At 35.8% G+C, this 17,312-nt stretch overlaps 1 protein-coding gene across 3 annotated transcripts in view; it reads left to right on the top strand.

Moving 5' to 3' along the window:
* LOC309793061 (uncharacterized protein) overlaps positions 1 to 17,312 on the top strand; it is a 47,314-nt gene extending 30,002 nt beyond the window's left edge. For 2 of the 3 annotated variants that reach the window (XM_082603235.1, XM_082603237.1), the window contains one exon: positions 11,829 to 17,312. In XM_082603235.1, the coding sequence (XP_082459361.1) occupies positions 11,829 to 13,915 (2,087 nt within the window). In that variant the 3' untranslated portion in view covers positions 13,916 to 17,312. The remainder of the gene's footprint in view (positions 1 to 11,828) is intronic. The other variant, XM_082603236.1, reaches the window with a different exon arrangement.

Genomic DNA, 17,312 nt, shown 5'->3' with positions numbered 1-17,312 from the left:
ATTATGAGGAAAAATAAGGGACTATTGTGCCTATAACTTTATAAGTTCAGCAATTTAGATGAAATGGGCAGTTTCCTTCAAATAAATGACTACCAAAGCTTACTCCAAAGGAAATAGATAATGATTCCACAGAGAAGATCCCAGGTCCAAATGGCTTTATTAGTGAATTCTGCCAGACGTGAAATAATACCAGTTCTACCTAAATGCTTCCAGAAAATTCAGGAGGAGGCTATACTGGAAATTCATTCTTTGAGGCCAGCATTGCCCTAATACCAAAACTAGACAAAGACATTGTAAGAAAAGAAGCTACAGACCAGTGTGTTTTGAACATAAATGCAAAAACTCTAAATAAGATTTTAGCAATTAGAAACCAAAAATATATTAAAAGGATCAACATCATGACCAAGTGGAATTAATCCTAGGAAGGCTTTTTTGACATTTGGAAAGCAGTCAGTGTAATTCTCTGTATAAAGGCCAACTTCATGGATATGCAGCCTGTTTAGTAACACAGTACTGCACTCTCAGAAGGGGCCCTGTACTTGGTTTAATGCTCTGCAGTTGCCATTTCAAAATTCCTAACAGTTTTGTCTTTGAACTTGTGATTTGTATGGCAAGTCTCATGGGACAGTGGAGCATTATGTGTGAACAGACAGGATACATTGAATGGCAGTGTGCTCACTAAGCTTTTGGTCTGGCTGCTTGGTGCAGTCTGGTGTCCTGTATTCCTGAGTGGGTGACCAAGACCCTCGTCCTCATTGGTGACGGCAGCAGCAGAACCAGAGCAGTAGTGCAATGATTGCAGGCCCAAGAGGGAACCCACAGCGGGAGGCTAGCTTGCTTCTTCTCCCTGGAGCCTATCCCTTTAGCACCTGCATAAAATATTAACTCTCTGGGCTAAGTAGTGGGACTCTACTCTGGCACTCAGGCAGTAATCATAGTCAATAAGGTATTACAAAATGAAAGCATACTCATAGATGTTGCATTAGGGTGTACCAGGTAGTCACTAGAAATCTTCAGAGTGTAGACTCTGGTCTTGAAAACAACTGCTACATTGCAAAGCTGGTATCACAGGTTTAGAAATAGAAATTAAACTTGATGGAAAAGAATATTATTTTCATACGTAATTTTGGATGAACCAACTATGAACAAGGAAGTCAGTTTTGAAATTACTTTATTTATTTATTTATTTTTTGCGGTACGCGGGCCTCTCACTGTTGTGGCCTCTCCCACTGCGGAGCACAGGCTCCGGACGCGCAACCTCAGTGGCCATGGCTCACAGGTCCAGCCGTTGCGCGGCATGTGGGATCTTCCCAGACCAGGGCATGAACCCGTGTCCCCTGCATCAGCAGGCGGACCCTCAACCACTGCGCCACCAGGGAAGCCCTGAAATTACTTTTAACTTTTTTTTTGTTTTTTTAAATTTATTTTTGGCTGTGTTGGGTCTTCGTTTCTGTGCAAGGGCTTTTCTCTAGTTGCGGCAAGTGGGGGCCACTTCATCGCGGTGCAGGGGCCTCTCACTGTTGCGTCCTCTCTTGTTGCAGAGCACAGGCTCCAGATGCGCAGGCTCAGTAGTTGTGGCTCACGGGCCTAGTTACTCCGCGGCATGTGGGATCTTCCCAGACCAGGGCTCGAACCCATGTCCACTGCATTGGCAGGCAGATTCTTAACCACTGCACCACCAGGGAAGCCCTTGTAACTTGTTTTTGAAGATACAGCAATAGACTGCATAAACAGGTGTTTTGAATTATATACAAATCCTGAAGCCATTTTTGGTTTCTTGTACAGATTACAGGAAGTGTCAGAGGAAACATTAAAATGCTGTTATATAAATTTACATTTAAAATTAGTCCTGGACAACCTAGAAGAAATGGACAAATTGCTAAAAATGTACAATCTCCCAAGACTGAACCAAGAAGAAATAGAAAATATGAACAGACCAATTAGAAGTAATGAAATTGAATCAGTATTTTAAAAAAAATCATAAAAACCAAAAGTCCAGGACCAGATGCCTTCACAGGTGAATACTACCAAACATTTAGAGAAGAGTTAACACTTATCCTTCTCAAACTATTCCAAAACATTACAGAGAAAGGAATGCTTTCAGAAAATGCATTCTAGGAGATCAGCATCACCCTAATACCAAAACCAGTCAGTGATATCCCCCCCCAAAAAATTACAGACCAGTATCACTGATGAATATATATACAAAATTCCTCCACAAAATATTAGCAAACTGAATTCAGCAGTACATTATAAGGATCATACACCATGATCCAGTGGGATTTATCCCAGGAATGCAAGGATTATTCAGTATCTAAAAATCAATCATTGTGATACAACACAGTAATAAATTGGAGAATAAAAATAATATGATTATCTTACTAGATACAGAAAAAGCTTTTGACAAAATTCTACATCCATTTACAATAAAACTCTCAACAAAGTGTGTGTAGAGGGATGTGGCCATATATGATAAGCCCACAGCTAACATCATATTCAGCAGTGAAAAGCTAAAAGCATTTCCTCTATGATCAGAAACAAGCCAAGGGTGCTCATTCTCACCACTTTTATTCAGCATAGTATTGGTAGTCCTTGCCACAGCAGTCAGACAAGAAAGAGAAATAAAAGGAGTATAAATTGGAAAGGAAGAAGTAAAACTATCACTGTTTGCAGGTGACATGATATTATACATAGAAAACTCTAAAGACACTCCCAAAAAACTACTAGAGCCCATCAATGAATTTGGTAAAGTTGCCGGATACAAAATTCGATACAAATTTTGCAATAGAAATCTGTTGCATTTCTATACACTAACAACAGACTATGAAGAAGATAAATTAAGAAAATTCTCATTACATTTGCATCAAAAAGAATAAATACCTAGGAATAAATCTAACTAAGGAGGTAAAAGACCTGTACTTGGGAAACTAAAAGTCACTGATGAAAGAAATTAAAGATTACACAGATGGAAAGACATATCATGCCCATGGTAGAATTAGTGGTTAAAATGACCATACTACCCAAGGCAATCTATAGATTCAGTGCAATACTTATCAAAGTACCAGTGGCATTTGTTATAGAACTAGAACAAATAATTCTAAAATTTGTATAGAAGCACAAAAGACCCCAAATAGCCAAAACCATCTTGAGGGGAAAAAAAGCTGGAGGTATTATGCTTCCTGATTTCAAACTATACTGCTGAACTTCAGTAATCAAAACTGTATAGTACTGGCACAAAAACAGAAACATACATCCGTAGAACAGAATAGAGCCCAGAAATGAACCCACATTTATATGGTCAATTAATCTATGACAAAGTAAGCAAGAATATACAATGGGGAAAAGACAGCCTCTTCAATAAACAGTTTTGAAAAAAATGGACAGCTATATTTGAAAGAATCAAACTTGCCTCTTTCTTGCACCATGCACAAAAATAAATTCAAACTGGATTAAAGACTTAAATGTAAGAGCTGAAACCATAAAACTTCTAGAAGACAACATAAGCAGTATTCTCTTTGGCATCAGTCTTAGTAATATTTTTTTGGATATGTCTCCTGAGGAAAAGGAAACAAAAAAATAAACGGGACTAATTAAACTAAAGAGTTTTGCACAGTGAAAAAAACTGTCAACAAAAAGAAAAGGCCACCTACTGAAAGGGAGAAGGTATTTGAAAACCACATATCTGACAAGGGGTTAATATCCAAAATATACAAAGAACTCACACAACCCAACATCAAAAAACAAACAGCCTGATTTAAAAATGGGCAGAGGATCTAAATAGACATTTTCCCAAAGAAGACGTGCAGATGGCTTCCAGCCACATGAAAAGATGCTCAACATCATGAATCATTCAGGGAAATGCAACTCAAAACTACAATGAGTTATCACCTCACACCTGTCAGAATGGCTTTTATCAAAAAGACAACAAATAGCAAGTGTTAGCAAGGATGTCAAGAAAAGGAAATCCTTGTGCACTGTTGGTGGGACTGTGAGCTGGTATAGCCACTATGGAAAACAGTATGAAAATTCCTCAAAAATTTAAAAATAGAACTACCATATAATCCAGCAGTTCCACTTCTGGGTATTTATCTGAAGAAAATGAAAACACTAATTTGCAAAGCTATATGTGCCTGTGTTTATTGGATCATTATTTACAATAGCCAAGATATGAAAGCAGTCTAAGCACGCATCAATAGATGAGTGGATAAAGATGTAGTACACACACACACACACAAATATTACTCAGCCACTAAAAAATGAAATCTGCCACTAACAACAACATGGATGGACCTAGAGGGTATTATGCCTAGTGAAATAAGTCAGACAAAGAAGAAGTCGTATTATTTCGCTTATATATGGAATCTAAAAGAACAAAGCAAATGAACAAACAAAACAGAAAGGGAGTTACAGATAACAGAGAGCAGGTGTTTGCCAGCGGGGAGGGAGGTAGGGAGAGGAAAGAAATAGGTGAGGGAGATTAAGAGGAACAAACTGCCAGTTGCAAAATAAATGAGTCACAGTTATGAAATGTATAGTGTGGTGAAAATAGTTGATAACTATATATATCTTTGTATGGTGACATAATATAACTAGACTTATCTTTTTGCTCAGTTTGACGTTTATAAAAATATCGAATGACTACGTTGTATAACAGGAACTAGCATGACATTATAGGTCAATTATATTTCAAAAACAGACAAAGAACCTCATAGAAAAAGAGCTGAGATTTGTGGTTCCCATAGGTGGGGGTGGGGTGGGGTGGATTGGATGAAGGCAATCAAAAGGTACAAACTTCCAGTTATAAGATAAATAAGTACTAGGGATGTGATGTACAACATGATACATATAATTAACACTGCTGTGTGTTATATATGAAAGTTGTTAAGAGAGTAAATCCTAAGTATTCTCATCACAGGAAAAAAATTCAAAAATATATAAAATTAAACTCTTACATATACCTATTATTTAGAGAGTTGGTTTTAGAAAACTGTTTCTCAAGAATCTTTATCTCTAGATATACTAAAATTTATGTTTTGAAATAATGTATCAGAAATTTAGCCCATGTTGTCTGTTGTGCAGTTTGTAAGTTTATATAGTTCTCTATCACTATTATATCTATTGAGTCTTACAAGTAATGAAATACTTTTAGACTAAAGCATAATTTTAATAGCTTTAAGTATAATTTTGTTTATGATATTTGACCAAGTGGCCCCACATTTTCATTTTGCACTGTCCCCCATCAATTAAGCAGTTATCATTACCTCGTATTTTAAAACTAAACAAAAGAAAAACCTATATGATCATTTTAGTAGATACAGGAAAAACATTTGACAAAATCCAGCATTTATTCCTGATGAAAGCTCTCAAATGAAGAATAAGATAAAGGGCATCTTATAGAAAACTGACCAATGTTGTGCTTCATATTTAAAAACTGAATAGTTTTCTTAACAATATCAGGAATGAGACAAGTAGTCTACTCACACTCATTAATATAATGTAACCTGGCTAGTGTAATCAGGGAAGAAAAAGAAAAGGAGGCCAGAGTGGAAAAGAAGTAGAACTGTTTTTATTCACAAAAAAATGATTATGTAGAATGGAATCTACAAGAAAAAAAAAGGCTAAAACTTTTAAGTGCGTGTAGGTTGCAAGATGAAAATCAATATACAAAAATCAGTTTTATTTCTATATACTACTAGCGATTGATTGGAAAATGAAAAATTAAAAAGTGTTATTTGCAATAGCATGAAAAATATTTTTCTGGCTGATGTATCTGGCAAAGATGTGAAAGATCTCACTGAATATTATAGACCATTGCAGAGAGAAATTGAATACCTAAATAAATGGAGAGAGATACCTTCATGTTCTGTACATGTATACATTTATATATGATACATGTTCATGTATCCAGGTGCTCAATATAGTTTAACATTTTTCTCATTAAAAAGAACTGTAGATTCAGAACAATCCCAATCTAAGTCCCAGCAGGTTTTCTTACAGTAATTGAATAGCTGATTCTTAACTTCATATAGAAGTGCCAAGGAGCTAGAATAACAAATAACTTCCTAAAATAAAAGCTAAGTTGTAGCAATAACACTGCCTGATTTCAAGACTTGCTATAAAGTTATGGTAAACAAGACAGTGTGGTGTTAGCATCAAGAAAGACACATAGAGGAGTCGATCCGAATATGGAGCCCAGAAATAAATCCATTCATATATATTATGTCAGAACTTATAAAATTATATAGTTTAAACATATTCAGTTGATTCTTCAGCTGTGCCTCACTGAAGCTATTTTGAGATTGCTGTGAAAGTTTCTAAATGGTTGCTCTCAGTTTATTTATGTCATCACATCTTGTTATATACATATATTGGCTGGCAGCAATATGCAAACCCCACTTTTGAGTAGCACTGCTTTAGGGACACTTTTCCAGATATTCACCAGGGATGTATAGAAGAATGTCTGTCTCTATATTGTTCATAATAACAGAAAAACTAGGATCAACCAGACTATCCATCAAATAGGGGAATCAGTATGTAAATTACAGTACATTCTCACAGTGGTCTTGTATATATATCTGTGTACAACAGTGTGGATGAATTTTGGAAACTTAGAGTGAAAAAAATAAGTCAAAGAAATATAGCATAATATTTCAATAAATTTCAGAATGTGTGGAAATTTTTAAAATAAAACAATTTTGATGAAATCCCGTTTCATGATAGCAATACCTCTGTTTTTGGAGGATTTTTCAGTGAAAGGAAGGTATTTATATAGCTGAAAACCACATAGGTATTTTCAGAGATACTGCTCTTCTTGAATGGACTGTATAATGGATGATACATTATCAGGGTACAATTTCCTTGAGTGTGACTATGCCTTTATTCTTAAGAGATAGAATGCTGACGTATTTGGAGTAATGGGTCATGATGTTAGTATTTAACTAAAATAGATAATGGTTAAGAAGGGTTTATATAGAGAAAGATAAAGCATATGTGGCAGAAGTTTAACAATTTGTGAATCTGGGTGAAAGGTTTAGAGGTGCTTATTCTACTGCTTCGGCAAACTTGCTATTTTCTGCTTCTTATGTGGAAATTTTTCTGTTTATATTTTCTGTCTCTACCAGGGTAAATTTTGATAAGTTGTATTTTCCAAGGAAATTATTTACTTCTTCTCTTTCAAATGGGTTTGTGTCAAGTTGTACAAAAATAGTCTTAAGATTTCTTCATACCTTGTTTCAGTGATTGTTTCTTCCTTATCATTTCTTGTTTTGTATAGTTGAGATTTCTCCCCCTTGTTTTGTTGATTAGGTTAGGCAGTGATTTGCCTCCTATGTGAATTTTTTCAAAGAACCAGGCTTTTGACTTAATGTGTTCTTTTTTTCTGTTTGTTTTATTAACTTCTAATCTAAGAAAACTGTGCAGAAATGAAAGACCTGATGCACATATTCAAAGAGACCACCAGAAATCTGGGGAAACATACCTTAAATAGTCCTAAGACATACCGTAATAAAACTTCTAGACCTTAAAAATGAAGATGTTTTTATCTTTATTATTTTTAATTTATTTTTATATTTATCTGTTTTTACCATTATTTCCTTCTTCATACTTTCTACTTTCTTTTACACTGCTATTGTCTTTTTCTAGTTTTTTTGAGTCAAGAATTGTTGTTTTCATTCTTTCTTTTTTCATTGGTAGAAATATCTAATGCTGTGAAATTCCTTCTGACCAGTACATGTATCCCATACATCCTCATAAGTAATATTTTCATTAGCTTTTCGTTTTAGAACTTCTTCAGCTTTGGTTTGTGTTTCCCCTCTCACCAAAGAGCAATTTACTACAGAGTTGTTTTTCAGGTCCAGATGAAAGGTCATTCTTCCCCATTAATTTCTATTTTTACTGTATTATTACCCATGCATGTTATCTATATCAGTTTTTGTGAATGTTTCATGTACCCTTGAGATGTAAGTATATTTTCTGTTATAAGTTTTGATATTATAAAATTAGATATGAATTTGTGATATGTGTGTAATTATTATACTTAAGTTTTCTATACCCCTCACTTTTTGCTTTAATCCGTCTTGAAATACTTTTCGTATTAGCATTTTTCTGTTTTTCCTTGCTTCTCTGAGTTCTGCTTCATAAAGTTGTTTGGTCTGTGTAGGTACTCATAACTGTTATTTCTGCACTCAAAGTTAGAGATTTTAGCATTGTAAAGTGTTTCTTTGTCCTTCCTGATATCAAGATTGCACCTCTGCTTCCCTCTTGTTTCCCTTTGTCTGGAATGATACTGTCCATCCCCTTGTTGTTAGCCTACTCTTGTGTCATTTTCCCTAAGGGTGTTTTCCCTATACAGTATAGATTTCGGTTTTGTCTGTGACTCACTTTGAAAAGCGTTTTGGTTTTATTGGTGAGTTAAGCTCATTCATATTTATTGGTATGACTCCTATGTTTGGTCTCAATTTTGTCTTGTTACATTTAATGAGTGTATCACATTTACTGAATTTTTCTATTTGTTCTTTTTCCTTTGTTGTTTTTGGAGGGGAGGCAATTAGGAAATTCTGAAATTTTTGTTTTACTTTTATACTGATAATAATGGCATTAGTTACCCATTTCCCTACTTAACCCTCTATTTGATTTTTCAGGTTTTAGTGACATCCTTTAGACTCTATTTTTCGTGTGGCTATTTCTGAGCTTATTCTTATTTCCTGTTTTTTCTCTGTTTCCTGTAGTTTTTAAATTACATTATTTCTGCTTCACCAGGACATGTAACATTTATGTGTTATTATTCTGTCCTTGTTTTCATCCTTATTTTGGTCGTAGAGCTACAGTTAAATGTATTCAGTGTTCAGTTTTTCTGCCAGTGTCTCCTGTCACATCTCGGTTGCTTGAAGTTTATTCTCTTCTAGAAGGTTTCATGATTACAGTTATTACCTAACTTCGTGAATATCTAAACTGGTTTGCCTTTTTCCATAGCCTTTTACTTAAAGGATTATAAATAAAGGATAAAACCGCTTGACTCCCACTTCCTTTTCTTGAAAATGGTGCTCCACTGAGCTTTGTTTTGTTTATTGCAAAACCTACATTTATGTTTTTGTTGAGACTTAGTCTTTTTGTCCAGAGGATTTTTCTTCATTTTAGTAGTTTTACTAAGGTATGTCTTAGGACTCTTGCAGCTCAGTTTTTCCAGGTTCATGGTGGTCCTTTTGAATATGTGGATTAGGTCTTTTATCTCTGGACAATTTTCTCAGATTATGGTTTTTAATTTTAGATTTATTCCATTATTTTCTATTTTTTCCTCTTTATTTTTTTAAATTTTATTTTATTTTTGGCTGCGCTGGGTCTTTGTTGCCATGCACGGGCTTTCTCTAGTTGTGGCGAGCGGGGGCTACTCTTCATTGCAGTGTGTGGGCTTCTCATTGTGGTGGCTTCTCATTGTGGCGTGTGGGCTTCAGTAGTTGTGGCACACGGGCTCTAGGGCGTACGGGCTTCGTAGTTGTGACACATGGGCTCAGTAGTTGTGGCTCACGGGCTTTAGAGTGCAGATTCAATAGTTGTGGCACACGGGCTTAGTTGCTCCATGGCATATGGGGTCTTCCCAGACCAGGGATCAAACCCGTGTCCCCTGCATTGGCAGGCAGATTCTTAACCACTGCGCCACCAGGGAAGTCCCTATTTTTTGTCTTTAGAGACTACAATCACACATACATACAGTTTTAATTTTTATTTATTACATTTTCACAGACTACATTTTTTTCTGGATGGTGAAATTATAGGTGTTTATTTTTTCCATTTGCTTCTCTGTATTTTCTTTTTTAATTTATTTTTTTATTGAAGTATAGATGATTTACAATGTGTTAATTTCTGCTGTACAGCAAAGTGATTCAGTTATACATATATGAACATTCTTTTTTTTAATATTCTTTTCCATTATGGTTTATCACAGGATATTGAGTATAGTTTCCTGAGCTATACAGTAGGACCTTGCTGTTATTCATATTATGTATAATAGTTTGCACCTGCTAACAACAAACTCCCACTTCATCCCTCCCCCAACCCCCTCCCCCTTGGCAACCACAAGTTTGCTCTCTGTTTGAGTCCGTTTCTGTTTTGTAGATAAGTTCATTTGTGTTATATTTTATATTCCACATATAAGTGATATCATATGGTATTTGTTTTTCTCTTTTTGACTTACTTCACTTAGTATGATATTCTCTAGTTCTATCCATATTGCTGCAAATGGCATTATTTCATTCTTTTTTATGTCTGAGTAGTATTCCATCATATATATGTACTACATCTTTATCCATTTCTGTGTTGATGGACATTTAGGTTGTTTCCATGTCTTAGCTATTGTGAATAGTGCTGCTATGAACATAGGGGTGCATGTATCTTTTTCAATTATAGTTTTGTCTGGATATATGCCCAGGAGTGGGATTGCTGGATCATGTGGTAACTTTATTTTTTGGCTTTTTGAGGAACCTTCATACTGTTTTCCATAGGGGCTGCACCAACTTACATTCCCACTAACAGTTAGACTACCTTTTTAAATCCAGAATTTACTTTCTTATTCAGTTTTCTCCTTTTTTTAGTTTTTTCTTGCGTTTTTGCTGCTTTTATGCCTTTTTTTTTTTCCATTGCTGTTTATTAAAATTTCAGTCAAGTCTGTTTTCTCTTTGGGCTATTAGTCTGCTTGGGCTGCTATAATAAAATACCACAGACTGAGTAGCTTACAAAACAAATTTATTTTCTCACATTCCAGAGACTAGATGTTCAAGATCAAGGTGCCAGCAGGTTTGGTTTCTGGTGAGGCCTCTCTCCTCAGCTTGCAGACAGCACCTTTTCACTGTGTCCTCACATGGCCTTTTCTCTGTGTACATATGGAGAGCAAGTGAGCTCTGGTGTCCCTTCCTCTTCTTATAAGGATCCCATTCCCATCGGCTTAGTGCTCCACCCTTATGACCTCATGTAACCTTCATTACCTCCTTAAAGTCTCTGTCTCCGAGCACATCCACATTGGGGATTAGGGCTTCAACATAGGAATTTGGGAGGGGGACACAATTCAGTCTGTATCTGATTCTTTGTAATTTAAGTCCTAAAGTCACTTTGTCTTTTTTACAGTTTTGACCAGCCCGTGCTTGTCTCCTTAGTCCCACATACTACAAGTCCCTTCATTTGGGTTTCCCAGTAGTCTGAGCTCTATCAGAACTGTGACATCATCTCAGTATTTTCCCACTCACAGTGGAACTTTTTCTTGCTGGGAGTGATTTTTATTTGTGGTTAATCACCTCTAAGTTTTCTGTCTCTTCTTTTACATGTGTTTGCTACAGTCTCCAGCTGACTCTTTTCATCGGTATGAGCTCTATTTTAGTTTCTTCTGTAGTTGAATATTTATTTCCTTACTTAGTGGTGATATGAAGTTAGTAGTATTCTGTATCTCCTAGTTGTGCCAAAGTCATGGATTGTTGTTGGTAATTTTATTTGTTCTCCTTATATCGATCTTCTTAGTTTTTTGGAGGATTCATGGAGAGATTCAAATTTAAAGAGTTTCTGTTATTCCTCAGATGTTGGAAACCAAATGTATGTGTTCTAGTAACAGTTTCCTCTCCCTTTTTCCACTATACTGGCCTTTTTCTGTCTTGTTTTTTTATTTTCACATGAAACCCTAGAAATAGAAAAAATACATACTTGCAGTTATTTTCATCCCTGGTGAATAGACAAGAAAGCAAAGTCAGCTACAAACAATGTAGGGCATTTGTATATAGTATATAGGTCTCGTTACATAAGAAATGTGTTAATGTTCATGTGATGAGATTAATTTTTCTTGTTTCTAGAAGTCTGGAAGACTGATCACATGAACGAAAGGAGCCAAGAAAACCAGCCTAAACATGTGTGGGAAGTTGTATTCATCAATAACAAAATGCTGACTAAAGAACAAGGTAATGTAATAGGAAAACCACTTAACTTGGACACAGATTCTTTTCCTTCCAGAAAAATACTCTGTGGGTGTGACTCATGTGGAATGAACTTCAACTATGTTTCAGAATTCGTTATCAATAAGAAAAACTATTTAGGAAAAAAGACTGATGAATTTAATGCCTGTGGAAAATTGCTACTCAATATTAAACATGAGAAAACTCACACTAGAGAAAAAAGTGAATTTTTTAAAAATGGGAAAACGGTCAGTCATAATGAGGATCCTGTTCAGCTTGAGAAGATTCAAACTTTAGAGCAAAATTTTGAATATAGCATATATCAAGAAACCTTCCTTGAAAAGGCAGTATTGTATACACACAAAAGAGAGATCACTGAAGGGAATGACTGTGAATATGATGAATATGGGAGAAGGTTCTGTGATAACTCATCCTTCTTGTTCCATCAGATAACTCCCCCAAAGGAAAATCACTATGAACTTAGTAATTGTGGGAAATCCTTATGTGTGAAGTCCACCCTTTTGAAACATCATGGGGCACATTTGAAATACTATGAATGTGAGGAAAGTGGGAATAATTTCAGAAGGAAGTTGTACCTCTCACAGCTTCAGAAAATTCATACAGGAGAGAAACACTTTGAATGTAATGAATGTGGGAAAGCTTTTTGGGAGAAGTCACACCTCACTCGACATCAGAGGATACACACAGGAGAGAAACGTTTTCAATGTAATGAATGTGGAAAAACTTTCTGGGAGAAGTCAAACCTCACTAAACATCAGAGATCACACACAGGGGAGAAACCCTATGAATGCAGTGAATGTGGGAAAGCCTTCAGCCACAAGTCAGCCCTCACATTACACCAGAGAACACATACGGGGGAGAAACCCTATCAGTGTAACGCATGTGGGAAAACTTTTTACCAGAAGTCAGACCTCACTAAACATCAGAGAACGCACACAGGACTGAAACCCTATGAATGTTATGAATGTGGGAAATCCTTCTGTATGAATTCACACCTTACAGTACATCAGAGAACTCATACAGGTGAGAAACCCTTTGAGTGTCCTGAGTGTGGGAAATCTTTCTGTCAGAAGTCACATCTTACACAACATCAGAGAACTCACTTAGGAGATAAACCCTATGAATGCAGTGCATGTGGGAAAACTTTCTACCACAAGTCAGTACTCACCAGGCATCAGATAATTCATACAGGGTTGAAACCTTATGAATGTTACGAATGTGGGAAAACCTTCTGCTTGAAGTCTGACCTTACAGTACATCAGAGAACTCACACAGGGGAGAAACCCTTTGCATGCCCTGAATGTGGGAAATTTTTCAGCCATAAGTCAACCCTGTCTCAACACTATAGAACCCATACAGGGGAGAAACCCTATGAATGTCATGAATGTGGAAAAATCTTCTATAATAAATCATACTTAACTAAACATAACAGAACACATACAGGGGAGAAACCCTATGAGTGCAGTGAATGTGGGAAAACCTTCTGCCAGAAATCACAGCTCACTCAGCACCAGAGAATTCACATAGGGGAGAAACCCTATGAATGTAGTGAATGTGGAAAGGCTTTCTGCCATAAGTCAGCTCTAATTGTACATCAGAGAACACATACAGAAGAAAAGCCCTATAAATGTAATGAATGTGGAAAATCTTTTTGTGTGAAATCAGGACTTATTTTGCATCAAAGAAAACACACAGGGGAAAAGCCTTATGAATGTAATGAATGTGGGAAATCCTTCAGTCACAAATCATCCCTCACGGTGCATAACAGGGCTCACACAGGGGAGAAGTCTTGTCAGTGTAATGAATGTGGGAAAGTTTTTTACCGTAAATCAGACCTTGCTAAACATCAGAGATCACACACAGGGGAGAAGCCCTATAAATGTAACACATGTGGGAAAACGTTCTCTCAGAAGTCAAACCTCATTGTACATCAGAGAACACACACAGGAGAAAAATCTTATGATTGAAGCGAATATTAGAAATGTTGAGCATTTCAGAGAATTCACACCATGGAGAAAGCTTTGTTGACATCTTGAATGTTCAGTAACCTTCATCCACAAACTGGCCTTATTTTACTCCAAAGTAATGACATGGGACAAATCTCTAGACTGCAACAAGTATAGGACAGTCTTGTTAAGAGGTAACATTCCACTGAACGTCTCGTAACTAATACTGGCATAAAACCTCACAGATAATTTTGATTTTGTAAAAATTTTAGCAAAAATACAAACTAGGTTATGTCATAATTTATGTTGGGGAGAAGTCTGTCCATTTGAGACATGGCTTGAAGATTTTCTTTAGAGGTAATCTAACATTAGAAGTTAGAAGTTGTGTTTTGGTTTTGATGTCATAATTATTTTTAGGAAACATTGTAATTTATAGATGTATATTGTACAATGTAAAGCTTTAAAAACTAAAAGAAAAGAATAGTAAAATAGACTCACAAGAAGTTGCAGTAATAGTACATAAAATTCTCATGTGCCCTTTACAAAGCTTCCTCTAATAGTAATGTTACATAACCATAGCAATTCTCAAGTACAAGAAGTTGATGGTACTCTACTACTAAGTCAGATACACACCTTATTCATATTTCACCATGTAGTCTGTGTGTTTGTGTGTGTATTTCTATGAAATTTTGTGGTTTATATATTTGAGTTAACCTTCACAGGTTGCAAAATCAAAAAGGAATCGAATCTGTATTACATTAAGATTATAAAGGAATCAGGATTTCACAGTAAGAAGTTCCCTTGTATTAATAATCACAGCCTTTCTGCCACCCTGATTCTGGCAACCATTTGAATATGAAGCTTTTTAAAAGCAGAGATAAATTGAGTAATTAGGGCAACAGCATTAAACACCTGTGAAGTATTCCTTAAGTTCACAGGGCTTAGGTATGTACGTTACATGAACTATATATGTTTCCTACACAAAACAGAACTTAATGAAATTGTGAATAGAAAATAGATACTCCTAGTTTAGCAGTTGTTAACAACATTAGGCACATCTCCCATGTGTGTAGGGCCTGGAGGAACAGTTCAATAAAAGGAAGCCCACAAAGCTAATGTCTAACATTTTAAAATATATATCAAAATAACAGAATGTTCAATAAAATGTATTCTATGCATGGGGATATCTAGGCCCTACTCCCATTACCCCTTTTCTCTTTTCACCCATGGTGCATCGCAAACTGTGATGTATGTGCCTTGAGTATACATATGTAAATACTCTAGCCTTCAGCCTAAATTTATCCAAACCCTGTGTAAGCAACTGCTTTCCAAGACAGGGTCTAGGAAAGAAGCCTCAGACTAGATGACACTCAGGGCTGTAAATTAGACTGTAAATTCAAGGGTCTGATGTACCCAGAGATCTGGGTCCTTAATGACTATTGATTCTGTGAGAAGGAGGATTGAGCCTGGAGCAGGGCCAGAGTAGAACTAGAGTGGTGCTTTTATTGACGGGGCAAAGGTGATATACTAAATTACATGATCAGATTTTGTAAATAATTAGGTTAAGCTAATAATCTAAGATTACATAATCAAATGATCTTGGATTGTACACAGAGTCTAAGCTTCCATTTTAGGAAACTAGACAAAGAAGAGCAAATTAAGTCCAAGGGATAAAAAACAAAAGAATAATGAGAATTAGGGCAGATATCAAGAGTAATTGAAAACAGGAAACCAATAGAGAAAATCAGTAAAACCAAAAGCTGGTTCTTTGAGAAGGTCAATAAAATTGATAAATCTCTAGCCAGTTTAACTAAGAAAAAGAGAAGACACAAATTGCTAATATCAGGAATGAAAGAGAGCCATAACTACTGATCCCATGAGCATGAAAAGGATTATAAAGAAATGTTATGGACAACTCTGAGCCCACAAATTTGATAACCTAGATGAAATGGGCCAATTCCTTGAAAGACACAATCTGCCAAAACTCACAGAAGGATAAATCGGAATAGGCATATATCTATTCAAGAAATTGAATCAATTTTTAATCTTCCAAATCAGAAAATATTAGGCCCAGATGTTTTCACTGGTGAATTCTACCAAATTAAGGAAGAAGTGGTATCAGTTCTCTACAATCTCTAACAGAATGTAAAAGCAGAGAGAATACTTCTTACTCATTGTATGAGGCCAGCATTACCCTAGTTATAAAACCAGGCAAAGACATAACAAGAAAGGAAAACTACAGACCAATATCTCATGAACATAGATATAGAAATTTTCAACAAAATATCTGCAAATTGAATCCAACAATGTATAAAAAGAATTACATGCCATGATCAAGTGGGATTTATCCAGGTATGCAAGACTGGTTCAACATTTAATAATCAATTAATGTAACCCATCATGTCAACAGGCTAAAGAAGAAATATTATATGATCATAACAATAGGTGCAGAAAAACATTTCAAAAAATCCTAACACCCATTCGTGATAAATAAGAAACTCTCAGTAAGCTAGGAATACTAGCTTACTATAAATAAATCCTAAGGAATTTCCTTAACTTGGTAATGAACATCTATAAAAATCCTACAGCTAGCATCAAACTTAATGGTGAGAAACTAGATGCTTTCCCAGTAAGATAAGGAGCAATGCAAGGAGGTTCCCTCTCACTACACCTTTTCAGCATCCTTCAGGAAGTCCTAGCTAATGCAGTAAGACAAGTAAGGGAAATAAAAGGTACAGATTAGGAAGGAAGAGATAAAACTATCTACGTTCACAGATAACATGATTGTCTGTAGAAAATTCCAGAGAATCAACAACAACAAAACCTCCTGACACTAGTAAGCAATTACAACGTTACAGGATATAATGCTCAAGCAGATGATAAAAAGAAATGAGCTATCAAGTAACAGACACACAGAAGAACCGTAGATGCGTATTGCTAAATGAAGTCAATCTGAAAAGGCTTTATACTGTATAATTCCAACTGTAATGCATTCTCATAAAGGCAAAATTGTGGAGACAGCAAGAAGATCAGGAGTCCAGGGTGAAGGTGGGAGGGATGAATAAGTGGATTACAGAGAATTTTTAGGACGGTTAAACTATCCTGTAGGACACTGTAATGGTGGATACATGTTATTGATTTGTCAAAACCTACAAAATGTAAAACACAAAGGGTCAATCCTAATGTAAACTATGGATTTCAGTTGTAAAACTGTATCAGTATTGGCTCATCAGTTGTAAAAATGTACCACACTAATATATTAATAATACGGAACACTGTGGAGGGAGGTGGAGGTGAAGGGGTATATAGGAATTCTGTGCCTTCTGCTCATTTTTTCTGTAACCCTAAAACTACTCGAAAAAATGGAGTGTATTAAATAAATAAACAACACTGCCGCATATAACAGTATAGATTAATC

Source organism: Mesoplodon mirus (assembly GCF_964341445.2).
Source record: "Mesoplodon mirus genome assembly, chromosome: 2".
In the NCBI taxonomy this organism is placed as follows: Eukaryota; Metazoa; Chordata; class Mammalia; order Artiodactyla; family Ziphiidae; genus Mesoplodon; species Mesoplodon mirus.
The sequence above is the reverse complement of the archived record's forward strand: the minus strand, read 5'-3'. Positions and strand labels throughout refer to the sequence as shown.